The sequence below is a fragment of the Pyrus communis genome, chromosome 7, assembly GCF_041283825.1.
Source record: "Pyrus communis isolate YQ-2024b chromosome 7, ASM4128382v1, whole genome shotgun sequence".
NCBI lineage: Eukaryota > Viridiplantae > Streptophyta > Magnoliopsida > Rosales > Rosaceae > Pyrus > Pyrus communis.
The window spans coordinates 27,209,708-27,226,560 of NC_142571.1; the positions used below are offsets into that span (position 1 = coordinate 27,209,708).

General features: G+C 39.7%; 3 protein-coding genes across 3 annotated transcripts; 2 read left to right on the forward strand and 1 right to left on the reverse strand.

The window, feature by feature from the left end:
- The first annotated feature begins 1,043 nt into the window (after positions 1-1,043).
- LOC137733213 (expansin-B15) lies at positions 1,044-8,974 on the forward strand. Its single transcript, XM_088696794.1, has 5 exons — positions 1,044-1,276; positions 2,418-2,529; positions 3,260-3,453; positions 3,560-3,858; positions 8,743-8,974. Exons 1-5 carry the CDS (start codon positions 1,086-1,088, stop codon positions 8,781-8,783), a joined length of 837 nt encoding a protein of 278 aa, XP_088552920.1. The 5' UTR covers positions 1,044-1,085; the 3' UTR covers positions 8,784-8,974.
- A 1,361-nt stretch (positions 8,975-10,335) lies between these two features.
- Positions 10,336-12,377, forward strand: LOC137733477 (expansin-B15-like). Its single transcript, XM_068472627.2, has 4 exons — positions 10,336-10,536; positions 10,645-10,757; positions 11,691-11,884; positions 11,991-12,377. Exons 1-4 carry the CDS (start codon positions 10,353-10,355, stop codon positions 12,328-12,330), a joined length of 831 nt encoding a protein of 276 aa, XP_068328728.2. The 5' UTR covers positions 10,336-10,352; the 3' UTR covers positions 12,331-12,377.
- Positions 12,378-13,873: 1,496 nt separating this feature from the next.
- LOC137734148 (GroES-like zinc-binding alcohol dehydrogenase family protein) lies at positions 13,874-16,372 on the reverse strand. Its single transcript, XM_068473443.2, has 5 exons — positions 16,060-16,372; positions 15,339-15,480; positions 14,948-15,174; positions 14,506-14,763; positions 13,874-14,357 (listed from the first exon to the last, which is right to left on the reverse strand). The coding sequence occupies exons 1-5, from the start codon at positions 16,099-16,101 to the stop codon at positions 14,052-14,054; spliced, it is 975 nt and encodes a 324-aa protein (XP_068329544.2). The 5' UTR covers positions 16,102-16,372; the 3' UTR covers positions 13,874-14,051.
- Between the last annotated feature and the right edge of the window lie 481 nt (positions 16,373-16,853).

The window sequence follows — 16,853 nt, forward strand, 5'->3', positions numbered from 1 at the left end:
TTGGAGCTCGAGCTTCAGTTTGGACTGTGGAAAAAGAGTAATTTGTTTGAAGAATATTTGCTTAGTAAAGTCAATAAATTGAACTACCACTGGACATGCTCAACCCATGTTTCTGGGTTTATGTTATGAAAACCCCCCCTTGAAAGTTTTTCATGAATGAAAATCATGTTTTTATATTTTTATGCTGGGGTGGGGCAGTGGCGCATGTGAGCGGAGTTGAATATTCCTTAATGCATGGCATATATAGTGTTTGAGCAAAAGTACTAATGCAGCATAAAGTAAGGAATGTTTATGCAGAGAGAAAAAACATCCTACGTAACTATTCTTATACACCTCGCATTCAATTATGACTTCGTCACCTTTCGGATGTCAGATGTTTACTTGAGTATTTGGGTCATTTCAAGTATCCACTTGAAAAATTCGGGTTGGGATGTGTCATTATTTTTAAATCCCCAGTTTGTGCCTGATATTGTGGATGATGATGAATTAAGTAGAAAACTTTTTTAAGGGAAAGATTAGAGCACATGCAAATTCCAATCACAGATATGAGGTAATGCTGAGTATAAAAGACCAGATTGTGGAATATTGGCCTGCAGTACTTTAACAAAATCAACTCTGGTTAACATTGTCAAGAGACAATGTTGAAAAACATGTAGTTTAGTCTATGGTTAATTTCCATAGTTATGCTTTTGCTGTCAATAAAAGATCAAAATTTCAAAATATTGTCCTTTAGTATGTGTCAAATTTAGGGGAAAAAAAGGGCTAAGACCTCCTATTGGTGAGCGATCTATAAAAATTTAAAAAAAAGTTAAGATCCCTTTTGTATGTCCTCAAAGAGACTTGTGGTATCCTTCGGCCCTGGGATAGGGTAGCCCCCGCTCCCGCTAAACGTTTGGGTAGCAAACAAATTTAGTAGACCATGTATGAAAAAAAAACCATGTTACTTCACGACAAGTCTACAACACCAATTATAAAATAAAAAAATATGAACGTGGATTGATGGCAACAGGGAACAAGAGTTTTCTCTATAAAATCCAAAGTTGTAACACTACAAAGCACACTCTAAACAAGCTAAGCACTTAGCCATGGCCACCCTCCATCTGCCATTGCCTGGTTTAACAACCCTTTTGAACTTAATCACTCTTTTTTGCTGCTTTAATATCTGCTTTGCCGTTAATCGAAAGCACTTAAACTTGTCAGCCGCTGCCACCGATTGGTCCCCTGCCGGAGCTACTTGGTATGGCAGTCCCGATGGCGCCGGAAGTGACGGTATAATGCATGACCAATGCGTACATGTTTTGTAATTTTTGGTATACAGATAATGGTATTGTTTACTTAATTATAATCGATGTTTAACAGATATGCTAACTTATGCAGGAGGGGCTTGTGGGTAGGGCCGGTTCGGTATGGGATACCGAACCGAAAACGGCACATCCAGTCCCAAACCGTTTATTTTCGGGATGAAAATCTAAGGACCGATCCCAAACCAAAATTTCAGTATTCCCGAAGTTCGGGATTCCCGAAATATTTTCGGTATTTCGGGATTTTCCGAAACCGAACCGAACATGCATCAAAATTTAAAACCCCAATTTAAAATCAAAGATTCATGGACCTCCCACTCCCCTACCAGCCCACACGGCCACACCTCGTCCCAGATTTGTCGACCTACCCACCCCTATCTCCATCCCTCTCATTCCTGGGTTTGTCTTTGCTGCCTTCGGGAGTCGGAGAGCTTTGTGACGTGCACCGAACATAATTAGGTACCCATCCTCGTCGATGTGTGAGCTTTTCCATGTTTTGCCGAACGAAATCGCCATCGGAGGGCTACTCTGCTTTGCAGCAATGGCACTGCTTCGTAGAATTCTGATGCCATGACATCAATGTATGGTTGTTTCCAAATCCTGAATTCGTGAAGCTTTCTAGATCTGAAACAAGAAAAAAGAAAAAGAAAAAAGAGAAGCTACAGAGTGCCTTGGGCTTTCTTCCTTCTGTTCATTTGAGGGAGTCGGTGGAGGGAGAGAAGAGGTAGAGAATGGCTGTCAGTGGGAGTGGGAAGATGGCAGACAATGATACTATCAAGAAATAAAAAAAGAAAAAGGTGAAGAAGGCATCACCATCACATGCCTTGTTCATATTATTTTATTTTTGTTCCTTTGCCAGTGGAACCGAAAGGCTCTGCTTTTTGTTTTATTTTTTCATTGTTTGGAAAGTAGGAACCAAAAACAAGAAAAGATTTCGGGACTTCGGGACTTCGGGAATACCGAAGAAAAGAAATCTGGGAACCAATTCCATACCGAATATTTCGGTATTTTTCGGTATGGGATTACCAAAATTTGGGATAGTTTCGGTTTGGGATTTTTCGGTTTGGGTTTGGGATTTTTTCGGTTTGGTTTGGGATTTTCGGGAATTTTTTCCAGCCCTACTTGTGGGTATGGAAATTTAGTGTCACAAGCTCCATTCTCTTCCATGATTACTAGTATAGGCCCTTCTCTGTACAAATCAGGCAAAGAATGTGGAGCTTGCTATCAGGTATATTGTATACTCTAAACTAATTAATTATTGTTATCTTGTTACAAAGCAATTTTTTAACTACTTTAGTTTATGACTAACTGACTCACAACTTCTTTGCCCTCTCAACTCTCATACATTCTCATTCCCTCTTATTTGTGTGGTAATGGTTAAATCACGTCAACATTTTATATTATTATTGTTTTTTGTCTTATTATCTCTATAAAAAAAAATCAATATAAAATATTGATGTGACTTAACCGTGACCGCACAAAATAGAAATATATGAGTGTATGGAAACTGGAAGGGCAAAAAATCAACAGTACGAGAATTTTTTTTTATTGATAATGAAAAGAAAGTTACACCTAGTCAGGAGATATAAATCTAACCCTTCATAATAGATGAAAAAGAAGAAGACATAAATATTACCCTTGTAGAAACGAAACAATAAAAAAAAAAAAAAAAAAGGACATAAAATCTAACTCCTCTAAAACCAAACCTAAAGGTCGAAACGTGTAAAATAAATTGAGCAACATCATAAGGTTGAGGGAAAAAAAAAGTGAGACAAACCTATATGAAGTGGAAGCCAAAATGCCAGCATAGCCCGAAAAGAAAACAGCACAAGCTACAAATTAAGAGGAATCTTGTCATATCAGAAGTTGGAAAAGACAAGTCAATGTTAACAAAATTGTCCACAGCAAACATTTCCTTCCTGATTCAAAACTAATATGAAGATAACTTTTTTTTTCAGGTAAAATGTACCAACCATCCAGCTTGTTCTGGCAAACCGGTGAGGGTGGTCATTACCGACTTTTGCCCCGGAGGGCCTTGCGCCTCCGAAGCGGCACATTTCGATCTTAGCGGTACCGCATTCGGCGCTATGGCACTTCCCGGCCAACAAGAAAAACTACGCGATGCCGGAGTTTTGCAGATTCAATTCGCACGGTATAAACCATAATTTTACACTTGCAAATTTGATGAAAATTATAATATAATATGGAATTTGCATGGATTCTGATATGCATGTATTCTACGTTTTTCCCATGGCCAGTGTGGCATGTGAATATTCAGGACAAACAATCGCATTCCACGTGGATCAAGGATCAAACCCAAACTACTTCGCGGCTGTGATTGAATTCGAAGACGGAGATGGTGATCTTGCCGGCGTTGAGGTGAAGGAAACTTCGTCATCGAACGGTGGAGGCGAATGGCGAGCCATGCAGCAATCATGGGGTGCAGTGTGGAAGCTTGATGCCGGGGCAGAATTACATCCTCCACTGTCGATAAGGTTGACATCTCTGTATTCAGATGAGACTTTGTTGGCCAAGGATGTAATTCCAGTTGGGTGGAAACCCGTGTTGAGAGTTGTCCCACATTGGTGAGGGACAAGGTTTGCTATGTGCTTATATGGTCTTGGGCTACTCCCCATATTGCCAATTGGTTTTATGGTGGAACCTCAATTTCATCATGGTATCAGAGCAGGTTGTCCTCGTGTGAAGCCAAACGGCCACACGCGCTCCACGTCACCCAGTTGTTGTCCACGTGTAGGCTTGAAAATCCGCCACACGTGCGGGGGCGTGTTGAGAGTTGTCCCACATTGGTGAGGGACAAGGTTTGCTATGTGCTTATATGCTGCAAATGGTCGACCGCTATTCTGGATGCCAATTCGTATCCCTCTGCAACACGTATGGGGTGGATACCGCGCTCCAACAGTCGCTCAGCATGCTCTAGAAGTGCACCAGCCAACACAACGACTCCAGTTGTCCCATCACCAATTTCATAGTCCTGACTCTGGGATAGTTCAACCATCAGCTTCGCGATCTGATTGTCGACATCCATCTGCTCCAGAATCGTTGCACCATCATTTGTGACAGTGATTTCACCATCGGGGCTCTGGAGCATCTTGTCCATGCCCTTGGGTCCGAGGGAGGTCCGGAGGATGCGAGCGACTGCCTTGCCGGCGGAAATGTTGGCCTTCTGAGCATCGAGGCCGCGCAATCGAGACTTCTACATGGTACACAGAGCTCTCTAAGTCCAACGACATCGATCCAATTTTTTTTTTTTTTCCGCCCACTACCTTTCATTATGTCGTCTGACACTAGCAGCAACAACACCACCACCACTACCATCAATCCAACCATCCCGTTTTCCTCCACCATGACCACCATCGTCAACATCAAACTCGATCGAACTAACTACCCATTGTGGTTAGCCCAGATTCTTCCTATCTTGAGGAGTCGTGATCTAATGGGGTACGTAGATGGCTCCTGTGTTTGTCCTCCTATGAATCTTCCTGGAAATACTGCAGTCAATCCGTCGTACACTACCTGGACGCAACATGATCAAATGATCCTCAGTTGGATCAATGGCTCGCTCACAGCTTCTGTGTTGTCAACTGTGGCAAGCAAGCGCACGTCTCGAGCAACTTGGGAAGCTTTGGAGCAGCGCTATGCATCATCCTCTCAGAATCGAATTCTGTTTCTGCGCAACGAACTGTTGCAAACCAAAAAAGGTGACCTTTCAATTGCTGATTTTCTTGACAAGATGAATTCTATTTCTGACAACCTAGCCCTAGCTGGCAAACCAGTTGAAGAGGATGAGCTTGTTCAGATTATTCTCAATAATCTTGGACCTGCTTTTGAAATGACCGTGAATGCCGCACAAGCACGTGATTCTCCTATCACGTATCCCACTCTGGAGTCTCTCCTTCTCACCACTGAGAGAAGGATGGCGGAGCAAACTGTTCAGGTGACAGACACTGCTCCCGTTAATGTGTATGTGGCTGCAAGAGGACGTGGTGGACGTCTTCGAGGTACTGGACGAGGCGCTGGACCGTCCAACCGTGGTTCCTCTGTAAATCAGAGAGGGTTTGTTTCTCGCAACAACAATGCCCACAGACAACAATCCGCTGCAAGGTCTGTTTCCTATGGTGGTCGTATAACCTGTCAAATCTGTGGAAGAGAAGGGCATCCCGCCCTTGATTGCTATCATCGCATGAATGCAGCCTACGAAGGTCGTATTCCAACCAACCGTCTAACAGCTATGGCTTCATCTCCAACCACACTGAATCGTCAGCAAAATGGCTCCTGGTTACTTGATACTGGGGCAAACGCCCATATTACTCCTGAGCTACAGAACCTTGTCAATCCCAAGGAGTATAATGGTAATGAAAACATTGGTGGAGTAGGTAATGATACTGGTCTTTCTATTGCACATTCTGGTTCAAATCAAATCATGACTGACTCTTGCTCATTTAAACTTAACAACATATTACATTGTCCTACGGCCTCCACCAGTATAATTTCTGCCCATCGTTTTACACTTGACAATAGCTGTTATATACTAATCTTTCCACATTTCTTTCTTGTTAAGGACCTCAAGACCCGGAGGACGCTTTTCCGAGGGAAGTGTGAGAATGGGTTATACCCATTTCCTAATGGCGGTGGATCATCCAATCATCCCGTTCTAGCGTGTTTAGGAGTCCGAGTGTCTGCACAGAAATGGCATGATCGTTTGGGCCATTCTGCGTCTAAAATAATCAAAATTTTAATTTCCAATAATCAAGTGCCAATTAGTGGCACCTCTGCTGTACGTTTCTGTCATTCGTGTCCATTAGGTAAGAGTACCAAATTGCCGTTTCAAGTTTCAGAATCTGTTTCGCAATTCCCTTTAGATCTTTTACATTCGGATGTTTGGTGTTCACCCGTTATTTCAAATGAAGGATATCGTTATTACTTATTGTTTGTTGATGATTTTTCCAAATATTCTTGGATTTTTCCTATGAAAAATAAGTCTGAGGTGTTCCAAATATTTCTTAAATTCAAAACCAAGGTTGAAAACATGTTTCAGCGTTCTATCAAGCTTCTCCAATGTGATGAAGGAGGAGAGTATAAGAGTAATGTTTTTCGAGATTTTTTAGATAAACATGGCATCTCACAAAGGTTTTCTTGTCCCAAACACCCAGAACAAAATGGTCTTGCAGAAAGGAAACATCGTCATATTGTCGAAACTGCCATAGTCATGTTGTCTCATGCTGGTGTTCCCTCAAACTTTTGGCCTGATGCGTGTCAAACAGCCACCTATATCATCAATAGGTTGCCTACTCGTGTTCTGTCGAATAAGTCACCTTATGAAAAATTGTTTACAAGAACACCAAAATATGATTTTTTTAAAGTCTTTGGGTGTAGGTGTTTCCCGTGGCTGAGACCCTACACACAACACAAACTTGAGGCTAAGTCCAAATCCTGTGTTTTCTTAGGTTATTCGCTAGACCATCAGGGGTACAAATGTTTGGATGTATCTACAGGACGAGTTTACTTGTCTCGCCATGTCCTCTTTGATGAGGACTCTTTTCCATTCAAGGATATCACACTTCGAAAGGAAAGCGTCCATGCCACAGGTATTTCTCCTTCATCTGATCTCTTATTTGTTTTCCCTTCCTTATCTCCATCACACTCCCCAGTCATCGCCTCTCCTAGCACTGCCCAACTTATTTCCCATGACCCTCCCCCAACAAATATAACTTCTTCTGTGGATTCCATAGCAAACCCTAGTGTGCCTGCAATCCCTAACACTCCTCCTGTTCTCAACCCTGATATTGTACCTTTAGAAATGCCAAATGAGCAAGAAATTATCAGTGAACCTGAACAGCAATCGGACCTTGGTTGTGCACCTAATCCCGTACATCACATGCAAACACGCTCCAAAGCTGGCATCCAGAAACCTAATCCCAAATATGCTTTGCATGTCGTCACCACTGATACACCTGTTGAACCTACGTCCTTTAGTCAAGCCGTGAAACAACAGGAATGGCGAAATGCTATGGTCACAGAATTTAATGCCTTACAGCGTTCTGGGACGTGGAATCTTGTTCCCTACAAACCTCATATGAATTTGCTCCCAAACAAGTGGGTTTATAAGATTAAACGACATGCAAACGGCTCCATCGATCGATATAAGGCACGGCTAGTTGCCAATGGGTTTCATCAGCAGCACGGCGTGGATTATGGCGAAACGTTCAGTCCAGTGGTCAAGCACAGTACCATTCGATTAGTACTTAGTCTTGCAGTCTCAAATCGATGGCCAGTTCGTCAACTTGACGTTCAGAATGCCTTTTTACACGGGTATCTAGCGGAGGAGGTGTATATGAGGCAGCCTGTTGGGTTTGTTGATTCCCAATACCCACATCATGTATGCAAGTTACAACGGAGCTTGTACGGTTTGAAACAAGCACCGAGAGCTTGGTTTCAACGTTTCTCGGACTTCCTGCTTCAGTTGGGTTTTCAGGAATCTAAGTGTGATTATTCGTTGTTTGTCTTCAAGCAACAAGGTGTTTATTTACTTCTGTTGATTTATGTCGATGATATATTACTTACAGGCAATCATCCACGGCAAATGCATCGTTTAATCCAGCAGCTACGCACATTATTTTCAATGAAAGACTTGGGGCCTCTCCACTATTTTCTGGGTGTGGAAGTCTCCTATTCGCATAATCTGATGCATTTTAGTCAAGCAAAGTATGCATTGGATCTTTTGAAGCGGACCAATTTTCTTGATGCCAAGCCTATCTCAACGCCCGTCTGTGCAGGTCAGAAACTCAGTCTACATGAGGGTGATCCATATCCTGATCCTTACACTTACAGAAGTGTCGTGGGGGCCTTACAGTACCTTACGATCACACGTCCTGATCTTTCATATGCCGTTAATCAAGTGTGTCAGTTCATGCATGCTCCTACTACAACCCACTGGACGGCTGTGAAACGCATTTTACGGTACGTTAAATCTACGTACGCACAAGGTTTGTTGTACAAACCTGGCAGTATGCAGCTCAGTGCATTCTCAGATGCAGACTACGCAGGAGATCCTGATACGCGTCATTCTACGGGAGGTTATGGTATATATTTGGGTTCGAACCTCATCTCCTGGAGTTCCAAGAAACAAAAGACGGTCTCCCGATCCAGCACCGAGGCCCCATATAGCCAATTGGTTTTATGGTGGAACCTCAATTTCATCATGGTATCAGAGCGGGTTGTCCTCGTGTGAAGCCAAACGGCCACACGCGCTCCACGTCACCCAGTTGTTGTCCACGTGTAGGCTTGAAAATCCGCCACACGTGCGGGGGCGTGTTGAGAGTTGTCCCACATTGGTGAGGGACAAGGTTTGCTATGTGCTTATATGGTCTTGGGCTACTCCCCATATTGCCAATTGGTTTTATGGTGGAACCTCAATTTCATCAACCCGGTGCCACTTACAGATCTTTGGTCAATTTTCATTAACCAATCTGGTTGTACTAAAACATGGGTTGTTATCGCACTCCAAAATCCCAACACTCCTTCCTAATAGAACAAATAAAGGATTGAGAAGTGTATAACGACTATTTCCGAGTGCTGATAACAATTCAATATATCTATAATAAAATTAGAAAAAATGCGGTCAATTTTGCGGGTCTTGTCGGTCCACAAAGAAATCTCCAATCGGCTACTTATTAATCCTAACGGTACAAGCATAACCAAGGGAACTAATTTTCTCACTGCATTTTTTCTCCGTATACGCACTTATGTTTATTTTTAGTATTTATATTGAATAAATTAAAGAGAATCAAGAAACCAAAAAAACAATGAGCGCACAGAAAGAAAAAAGAATATTATTTCCCGAATCAAAATTTATTAATCATAATGTTACAAGCATAACCAAGGGAACTAATTTTCTCACCGTATTTTTTTTCTCCGTATACACACTTATGTTTATTTTTAGGATTTATATTGAATAAATTAAAGAAAATTATTATAAAAAATAAAAAAAAGAGCGCGCAGAAGGAGAAAAGAATATTGTTTCCCGAATCGAAATTGAAAGACATGAGAGAGGATATATTGTGTCATCTTCTTAATTTCCATGAAGACGACGAAGGAAAAAAAAAAAAAAAAACTAGTTAGGCAAGATAACCCCAAATTTTACAATTGCAAATTTGGTGAAAAAAAAAAAAAATTTCGACAAGTGAAAAAGTCAAATAAATTACATAATTTGATAGTGTTGCATGTCTACATTAATTTTAGTCGCGATTAATTTGAAGAGGGAGACGGTGGTCTGCGTTGATTTAAAGGAGGCCTCCACATCGAACGGTGTTGGTGAATAGCGCCATGCAGCAGTCAATGGGTGTTGTGTGCAAACTTTGGTCATTTGGCACTTTTCTGACAAAAACGAGTGCAAGATAACTATTTTTCAGTGCTAATGACAATTTTTTTGTAAAAAAATTAAAAAAGTGTGGTCAAATTGTCTATTTAATCGGATCACGTGTTAAAAGAGAAAAAGAAATAGATTTTACAAACATTACCAAAATTGTATCAATCTTGAGTAAGGAATCAAAAAAGAAAAATTGGAAAAGAAAATGAAAATGAAAATTGTTTAAAATCAAAATCAAAATCTCTATTTGGATGGCATGAAAGGGAAAAGGGAGAGATTCTCAGAAACAACAAAAATGAGTGATCCGCGAGAGCTTTTATTATGTCATCTTCTTAATTTTATGAAGAAGATGAACATAGTTTGCAAGATCGCTCTCCCTGCCACTCATCTTCATTGGCCTCTGAGAGGTTATCTCTCATTTCAACTCAGCCAATTCTAAGAAGCCTTAATTTATAGGAACTCGAGGGCGCACAGATTTAGAAAACCAGCCTCGGAGCCCATGGTTTTCACAGCGAGAATGCCGTGTGTCAGCCTAGTTATATTCACACACATGCATGCTTCCCACGTCGTTCGACTAAAGCTAGAAACGGTGGCAATATCTCTTTAACTCCACGTCACTCTAGTAACGCTACAAAGCACACTCTAAACAAGCTAAGCACTTAGCCATGGCCACCCTCCATCTGCCATTGCCTGGTTTAACAACCCTTTTGAACTTAATCGCTCTTTTTTGCTGCTTTAATATCTGCTTCGCCGTTAATCGAAAGCACTTAAACTTGTCAGCCGCTGCCACCGATTGGTCCCCTGCCGGAGCTACTTGGTATGGCAGTCCCGATGGCGCCGGGAGTGACGGTATAATGCATGACCAATGCGTACATGTTTTGTAATTTTTGGTATACAGATAATGGTATTGTTTACTTAATTATAATCGATGTTTAACAGATATGCTAACTTATGCAGGAGGGGCTTGTGGGTATGGAAATTTAGTGTCACAAGCTCCCTTCTCTTCCATGACTACTAGTATAGGCCCTTCTCTGTACAAATCAGGCAAAGAATGTGGAGCTTGCTATCAGGTATACTGTATACTCTAAACTAATTAATTATTGTCATCTTGTTACAAAGCAATTTTTTAATTACTTTAGTTTATGACTAACTGACTCACAACTCTCCTTAATGGACCTGGCTTCTCTACCCTTCCAGTTCTCATACACTCTCATCCCCTTCTATTTGTGCGGTCATGATTAAGCCACGTCAACATTTTATATTACTATTGCTTTTTGTTTTATTATCTCTATAAAAAAATCAATATAAAATGTTGATGTGGTTTAACCGTGACTGTACAAAATAGAAAAAGATGGGAGTGGATGAGAGAGCAGAGAAGCCGGATCCCACCTTAATTCATATTATGTTTGATTTTTTTCTTTTCTAAGACACGTAGAACTTATATTCCTTTCATGTGAAGGACTGACATTTTATGACATAATAAAACTTCAGTGTTTGGACGTATATATATATAGGCATATATATTCTTCAAAATTAATATTCTTGTTTTTTTTATTTAAAAAAATCGACCGTACGTGAACTTTTTTATTGATAATGAAAAGAAAGTTACACATAGTCAGAAGATATAAATCTAATTCTTCATAATACATGAAAAAGAAGGGGACATAAACATTACCTCTCTAGAAACGAAACAATAAAGATACCAAAAAAAAAAAAAAAAGCAAGGACATGAAACTTAAACACTCTCAAACCAAACCTAAAGGTCGAAACATGTAAAACAAAGCAACACCATAAGGTTGAGGAAAACAAAAAGTGGCACAAACCTATATGAGAAGTGGAAGCCAAAAAGCCAACATAGCCCGAAAAGAAAACAGCACAAGCTACCAATTAAGAGGAATCGTATCATATCAAAGTTGGAGAAGACAAGTCAATGTTAACAAAATTGTCCATAACAACATTTCCTTATTGATTCAAAACTAATATGAAGATAACTTTTTTTTCAGGTAAAATGTACCAACCATCCAGCTTGTTCTGGCAAACCGGTGAGGGTGGTCATTACCGACTTTTGCCCCGGAGGGCCTCGCGCCTCCGAACCGGCACATTTCGACCTTAGCGGTACCGCATTCGGCGCTATGGCACTTCCCGGCCAACAAGAAAAACTACGCGATGCCGGAGTTTTGCAGATTCAATTCGCACGGTATAAACCATAATTTTACACTTGCAAATTTGATGAAAATTAAAATATAATTTGGAATTTACATAGAATCTGATATGCATGTATTGTACGTTTTTCCCATGGCCAGTGTGGCATGTGATTATTCAGGACAAACAATCGCATTCCACGTGGATCAAGGATCAAACCTAAACTACTTCGCGGCTGTGATTGAATACGAAGACGGAGATGGTGATCTTGCCGGCGTTGAGTTGAAGGAAACTTCGTCATCGGATGGTGGAGGCAAATGGCGAGCCATGCAGCAATCCTGGGGTGCAGTGTGGAAGCTTGATGCCGGGGCAGAATTACATCCTCCACTGTCGATAAGGTTGACATCTCTATATTCAGGTGAGACTTTGTTGGCCAAAGATGTAATTCCAGTTGGGTGGAAACCCGGTGCCACATATAGATCTTTGGTCAATTTTCATTAACCAATCTGGTTGTACTAAAACATGGGTTGTTATCGCACTCCAAAATAGTTGTCGACACTCCTTCCTAATAGAACAAATAAAGGATTGAGAGTGTATAACGACTATTTCCGAGTGCTGATAACAATTAATTCTATCTCTCTATAATAAAATTAGAAAAATGTGGTCAATTTTGCCGGTCTTGTTGGTCCACAAAGAAATCTCCAATCGGCTACTTATTAATCATAACGTTACAAGCATAACCAAGGGAACTAATTTTCTCACTGCATTTTTTCTCCGTATACGCACTTATGTTTATTTTTAGTATTTATATTGAATAAATTAAAAAGAATTAAGAAATAAAAAAAGACAATCAGCGTGCAAAAGGAGAAAAGAATATTATTTCCCGAATCGAAATTTATTAATCATAACGTTACAAGCATAACCAAGGGAACTAATTTTCTCATCGTATTTTTTTCTTCGTATACACATTTATGTTTATTTTTAGTATTTATATTGAATAAATTAAAGAGAATTAAGAAACCAAAAAAAATAAATAAATAAACAATGAACGTGCAGAAGGAGAAAAGAATATCATTTCCCGAATCGAAATTGAAGGGTATGAGAGAGGATCTATTGTATCATCTTCTTAATTTCCATGAAGACGACGAAGGGAAAAAAAAAATATATATATATATATAAATAAAATAAAAAATTTAAAAAAATAATAAAAAATAAAACCTAGTTACGTGATGCTGCATGTTCGATTTACACGAGATAACCCCAAATTTTACAATTGCAAATTTGGTGAAAAATAAATTAATTTTCGACAAGTGAAAATGTCAAATAAATTACATAATTTGATAGTGTTGCATGTCTACATTAATTTTAGTCGCGATTAATTTGAAGAGGGAGATGGTGATCTGTGTTGATTTAAAGGAGGCCTACGCATCGGACGGTGTTGGTGAAAAGCGCCATGCAGCAGTCAGTGGGTGTTGTGTGCAAACTTTGGTCATCTGGCACTTTTTCGACGAAAACGAGTGCAAGATAACTATTTTGGAGTGTCAATGATGATTTTTCGCAAAAAAAAAAAAAAAAAAAAAAAAAAAAAAGTGTGGTCAAATTGTCTATTTAATCGGATCACGTGTTAAAAGAGAAAAAAGAAATAGATTTTACAAACATTACCAAAATTGTATCAATCTTGAGTAAGACAAAAAAGAAAAATTGGAAAAGAAAATGAAAATTGTTTTAAATCAAAATTAAAATCTCTATTTGGATGGCATGAAAGGGAAAAGGGACTAGGTTGGTGAATAGAGGCCTGGTTTGATGTTATTGGATTTGATATCCAAGTTCAAATTTCCGTCTCCATATATTAGAGTGATTTAGAATATCGGATTCTAAGAATTAATGTTAATGTAAAGCATATTGTTACGCGATATGTCAAGATTTAAAAACGACTTCAGTTCTTTAACCGGACCTAAAAGAGTTTACAAATGATGTTCGGAAGTTTTAGCTCAAAATTGCCATACCATATGCAGCAAGGAATAAAAATGAAGTTCTCAATTCGTACAGTACCAAGTTTTGTTCATATAAATCACCCCTTTTTATTGTCAAGGTTCAATACATCCAAGTCTCTTTAGCACAACAGGCATACAAAGTTTCGGAACCGAAGACGACGTTACGTTCCTTATTCGCAGTTTTTTCACACATACACATACCACAACAGGTATACATTCGCTTCAGAGCTAGGGGATAAGAACAACAGATCCAGATGTTCTCCTGTTCTCGAGGTCTGCGTGTGCCCGTGCTGCTTCAGATAACGGGTAGGTGTGATTCACTCGAACCCGCAGTACACCTGATGCAACATTAGCAAACACATCTCCTGCAGTCTCTAACAATTCGTCTTGCGTAACGGTGTAATGAAAGAGGCCAGGCCTTGTCAAGAAGAGTGATTTCGCTTGAAGAGCTGGTAATGAAACTGGATCAGGCACGCCTGATGACTGCCCAAAGCTCACCATGTATCCCCGAAGTTTTAAGACCGCCAGTGATCCCTGAAAACAATGCCTCCAGATAAGAATTCGTAGTCCAAAACACTAATTATCTATAAGATGATGTCGATTTTGGAGTTGAGGAGTTGAGCTTTTACAACATTTAAATCGATCATCATATGGTTACGGAGATAGGAAATGTATAACTAACCTCAAACGTATCCTTCCCAACAGAATCGTAAACAACTTCAACCCCATTGTCGGATGTTATTTCTTTCACACGAGCGACAAAGTCCTCTTCCTTATAGATTATGACATGGTGGCATCCATCCTCCTTGGCTTGAGCTGCCTTCTCTTTAGTTGAGACAGTTCCAATGACAGTGGCACCAAGGGCATTAGCCCACTGGCATAGAAAGGATCCGACTCCACCAGCCGCTGCATGAACAAGGACTGTGTGTCCAGGTTCAACCTGTATCACAACTACATTTACATATGCTGGCACTGACCAGTACTAATAGTAACAAATATTCGCCTTGACAAGAACAATGAAAAGTGTACGAAACAGATAGCTCTATAAAAACATTCTGCAACGCCGCATTTAATTTCAAGAAAGATTAAAAAGAGCAGATGCGGGTACATATGTATAAAACTACCTTGAAACAACGGCGTACTAGATACTGAGTTGTCATACCCTTAAGCAAGAGGGATGCTGCGACTGTAGGATCAATGGAAGCAGGAACAGGCACAGCTCTGTTAGCAGGAAGGATCTGCTCTTCTGCATATGAGCCCATTGGCTGACCAGCATATGCTACTATATCTCCAACTTGCCTGCCTGTTAGTCCAGGTCCCACAGCCGTCACAACTCCACAAGCCTCGACACCTGAAGTCAGTTTTGATTTGTAAATAAATAGGGCAACTCCATTTCCAGCACCCAATAGAGTTATAGACGTAAACACACAATAAAACTATCTGTGGGGAACGGTTAAGAAAATCAAATTTTGGAAGAGAACAGAGGCCAAAAACTGGCGAGAAATGAAGCAAAACCTGGGGTGTAGGGAAGCGTAGGAGCCTTGTAAATGCCTTTGCGGAAGTATACATCGATGAAATTAAGCCCGATAGCCTTGTTCTTCACACGAATCTCACCCTCCTTTGGCTCCTCTACTTCCACATCTTCCCATTTCAACACCTAACATCATTACATGACAATCATAAGTAAAATGACTATATTAGTGTTGGCATAAACTAAGAACCAGAGCAAAAATTGAACGAAATGTATATCGGATTCTGCCTAACAGAAGTTAAGCATAAATTAATACTGCCCAACAAAAAAAAAAAAAACCAAGAATTTAACAAAATGGATATCGACTAATCAGTATCAAGGAAGCACTTCAAGTGATTTTGGAATCCAAAAATATTTTCTCTAAAATTGCTTTCAGTCATTTTAAATGCACTACCAAACCAACCCCACATCGTTTTTCGGGTCCAATTGCCGGCTTATGTGATCGATTATATAAGAAAAACACTTGATATGGCTCTAATCAACCAGCATGATCACTTCCAAATAAATCATAACACAAAATAAAAGCAACTCTCAAATTCAATGAGTCGAATATATAATACAATATAAACAACTCGGGCTTCATAATTAAATTGGACTAATTCTGTTTTATCATACAAATTAAAGCACAACCCAGAATTCCGATTCATATATATACATATATATACATATATAGAGAGAGAGAGAGAGAGAGAGAGAGAGAGAGACCTCAGGACCGCCAAGTTCATGGACTCGAATGGCTTTGACCATCTTTACTGCCGCTGCTGCCACTTCAGTGTCGACTGCTCTTACTACTGATGATTTCTGGGTCCTAAAAGCTGAACAATTGCTGAAATTGTTGCTGGAAATCTGTGGAAAATGTGTAGAGTTTGGAGCCGACGGCAACTGGAAATAGGCCGGTGGACTTGTGATTAAGAAATGGGTAAAGTTAAACCATGCTTCTGGAATCTAATTGGAAGCATCTAGTATGAGATATTTTGGGCCCAATCATTTGTGTAGAATGTGAATCACTCTCTAAACTATACAGAAAATAAAGTCTTAATGAAACGCTATTGATATCGTTTACTTTTAACGTTAAAGACATTTTTTTTTTGCCTAAAAAGTCACTTTCACCTTTATTGTAGCAACGTCTTTCAACTTTGAGTAAATTAAAGCAATGACTCATCAACTAAAAATTCATGATTATTGATTCCTAACTTATCAAAACGTGTATCTATAGTCCTTTCGTCAAGTTCGTCAAGTCCGTCAAAACTATCGTTAAAATGAGTCAGGTGCCACACACGTGAGGCTAAATCAAAGAGCAAATATGAAAAACAAAATAATTTTTTTCTTAGCAATGATTCTTTACCCTTAACTCAATTAGAGTAATGGTCTCTCAACTTTAACCCAATTGGAGAAATGGTTTCTTAACTTCAATCTAATTATAGCAATGGTCATTCCACCATGTTCCTGTTTAACGAAAGTTCTGACGGAATTAACGAAAATGACCATAACTATACGTT

What these genes read in the sequence shown, in the direction of transcription:
- LOC137733213 (XM_088696794.1), top strand. Translation starts at nt 1,086, where the DNA reads ATGGCCACCCTCCATCTGCCATTGCCTGGTTTAACAACCCTTTTGAAC. An exon ending in AATGTGGAGCTTGCTATCAG is followed by an intron (nt 2,530 to 3,259) that starts GTATATTGTATA and finishes TTTTTTTTTCAG; the next exon opens with GTAAAATGTACCAACCATCC. An exon ending in TGTAATTCCAGTTGGGTGGA is followed by an intron (nt 3,859 to 8,742) that starts AACCCGTGTTGA and finishes CTCAATTTCATC; the next exon opens with AACCCGGTGCCACTTACAGA.
- LOC137733477 (XM_068472627.2), top strand. Translation starts at nt 10,353, where the DNA reads ATGGCCACCCTCCATCTGCCATTGCCTGGTTTAACAACCCTTTTGAAC. An exon ending in AATGTGGAGCTTGCTATCAG is followed by an intron (nt 10,758 to 11,690) that starts GTATACTGTATA and finishes CTTTTTTTTCAG; the next exon opens with GTAAAATGTACCAACCATCC. An exon ending in TTGCAGATTCAATTCGCACG is followed by an intron (nt 11,885 to 11,990) that starts GTATAAACCATA and finishes TCCCATGGCCAG; the next exon opens with TGTGGCATGTGATTATTCAG.
- LOC137734148 (XM_068473443.2), bottom strand. Translation starts at nt 16,101, where the DNA reads ATGGTCAAAGCCATTCGAGTCCATGAACTTGGCGGTCCTGAG. An exon ending in ATGAACTTGGCGGTCCTGAG is followed by an intron (nt 15,481 to 16,059) that starts GTCTCTCTCTCT and finishes TAATGATGTTAG; the next exon opens with GTGTTGAAATGGGAAGATGT. An exon ending in TAGTACGCCGTTGTTTCAAG is followed by an intron (nt 14,764 to 14,947) that starts GTAGTTTTATAC and finishes GTTGTGATACAG; the next exon opens with GTTGAACCTGGACACACAGT.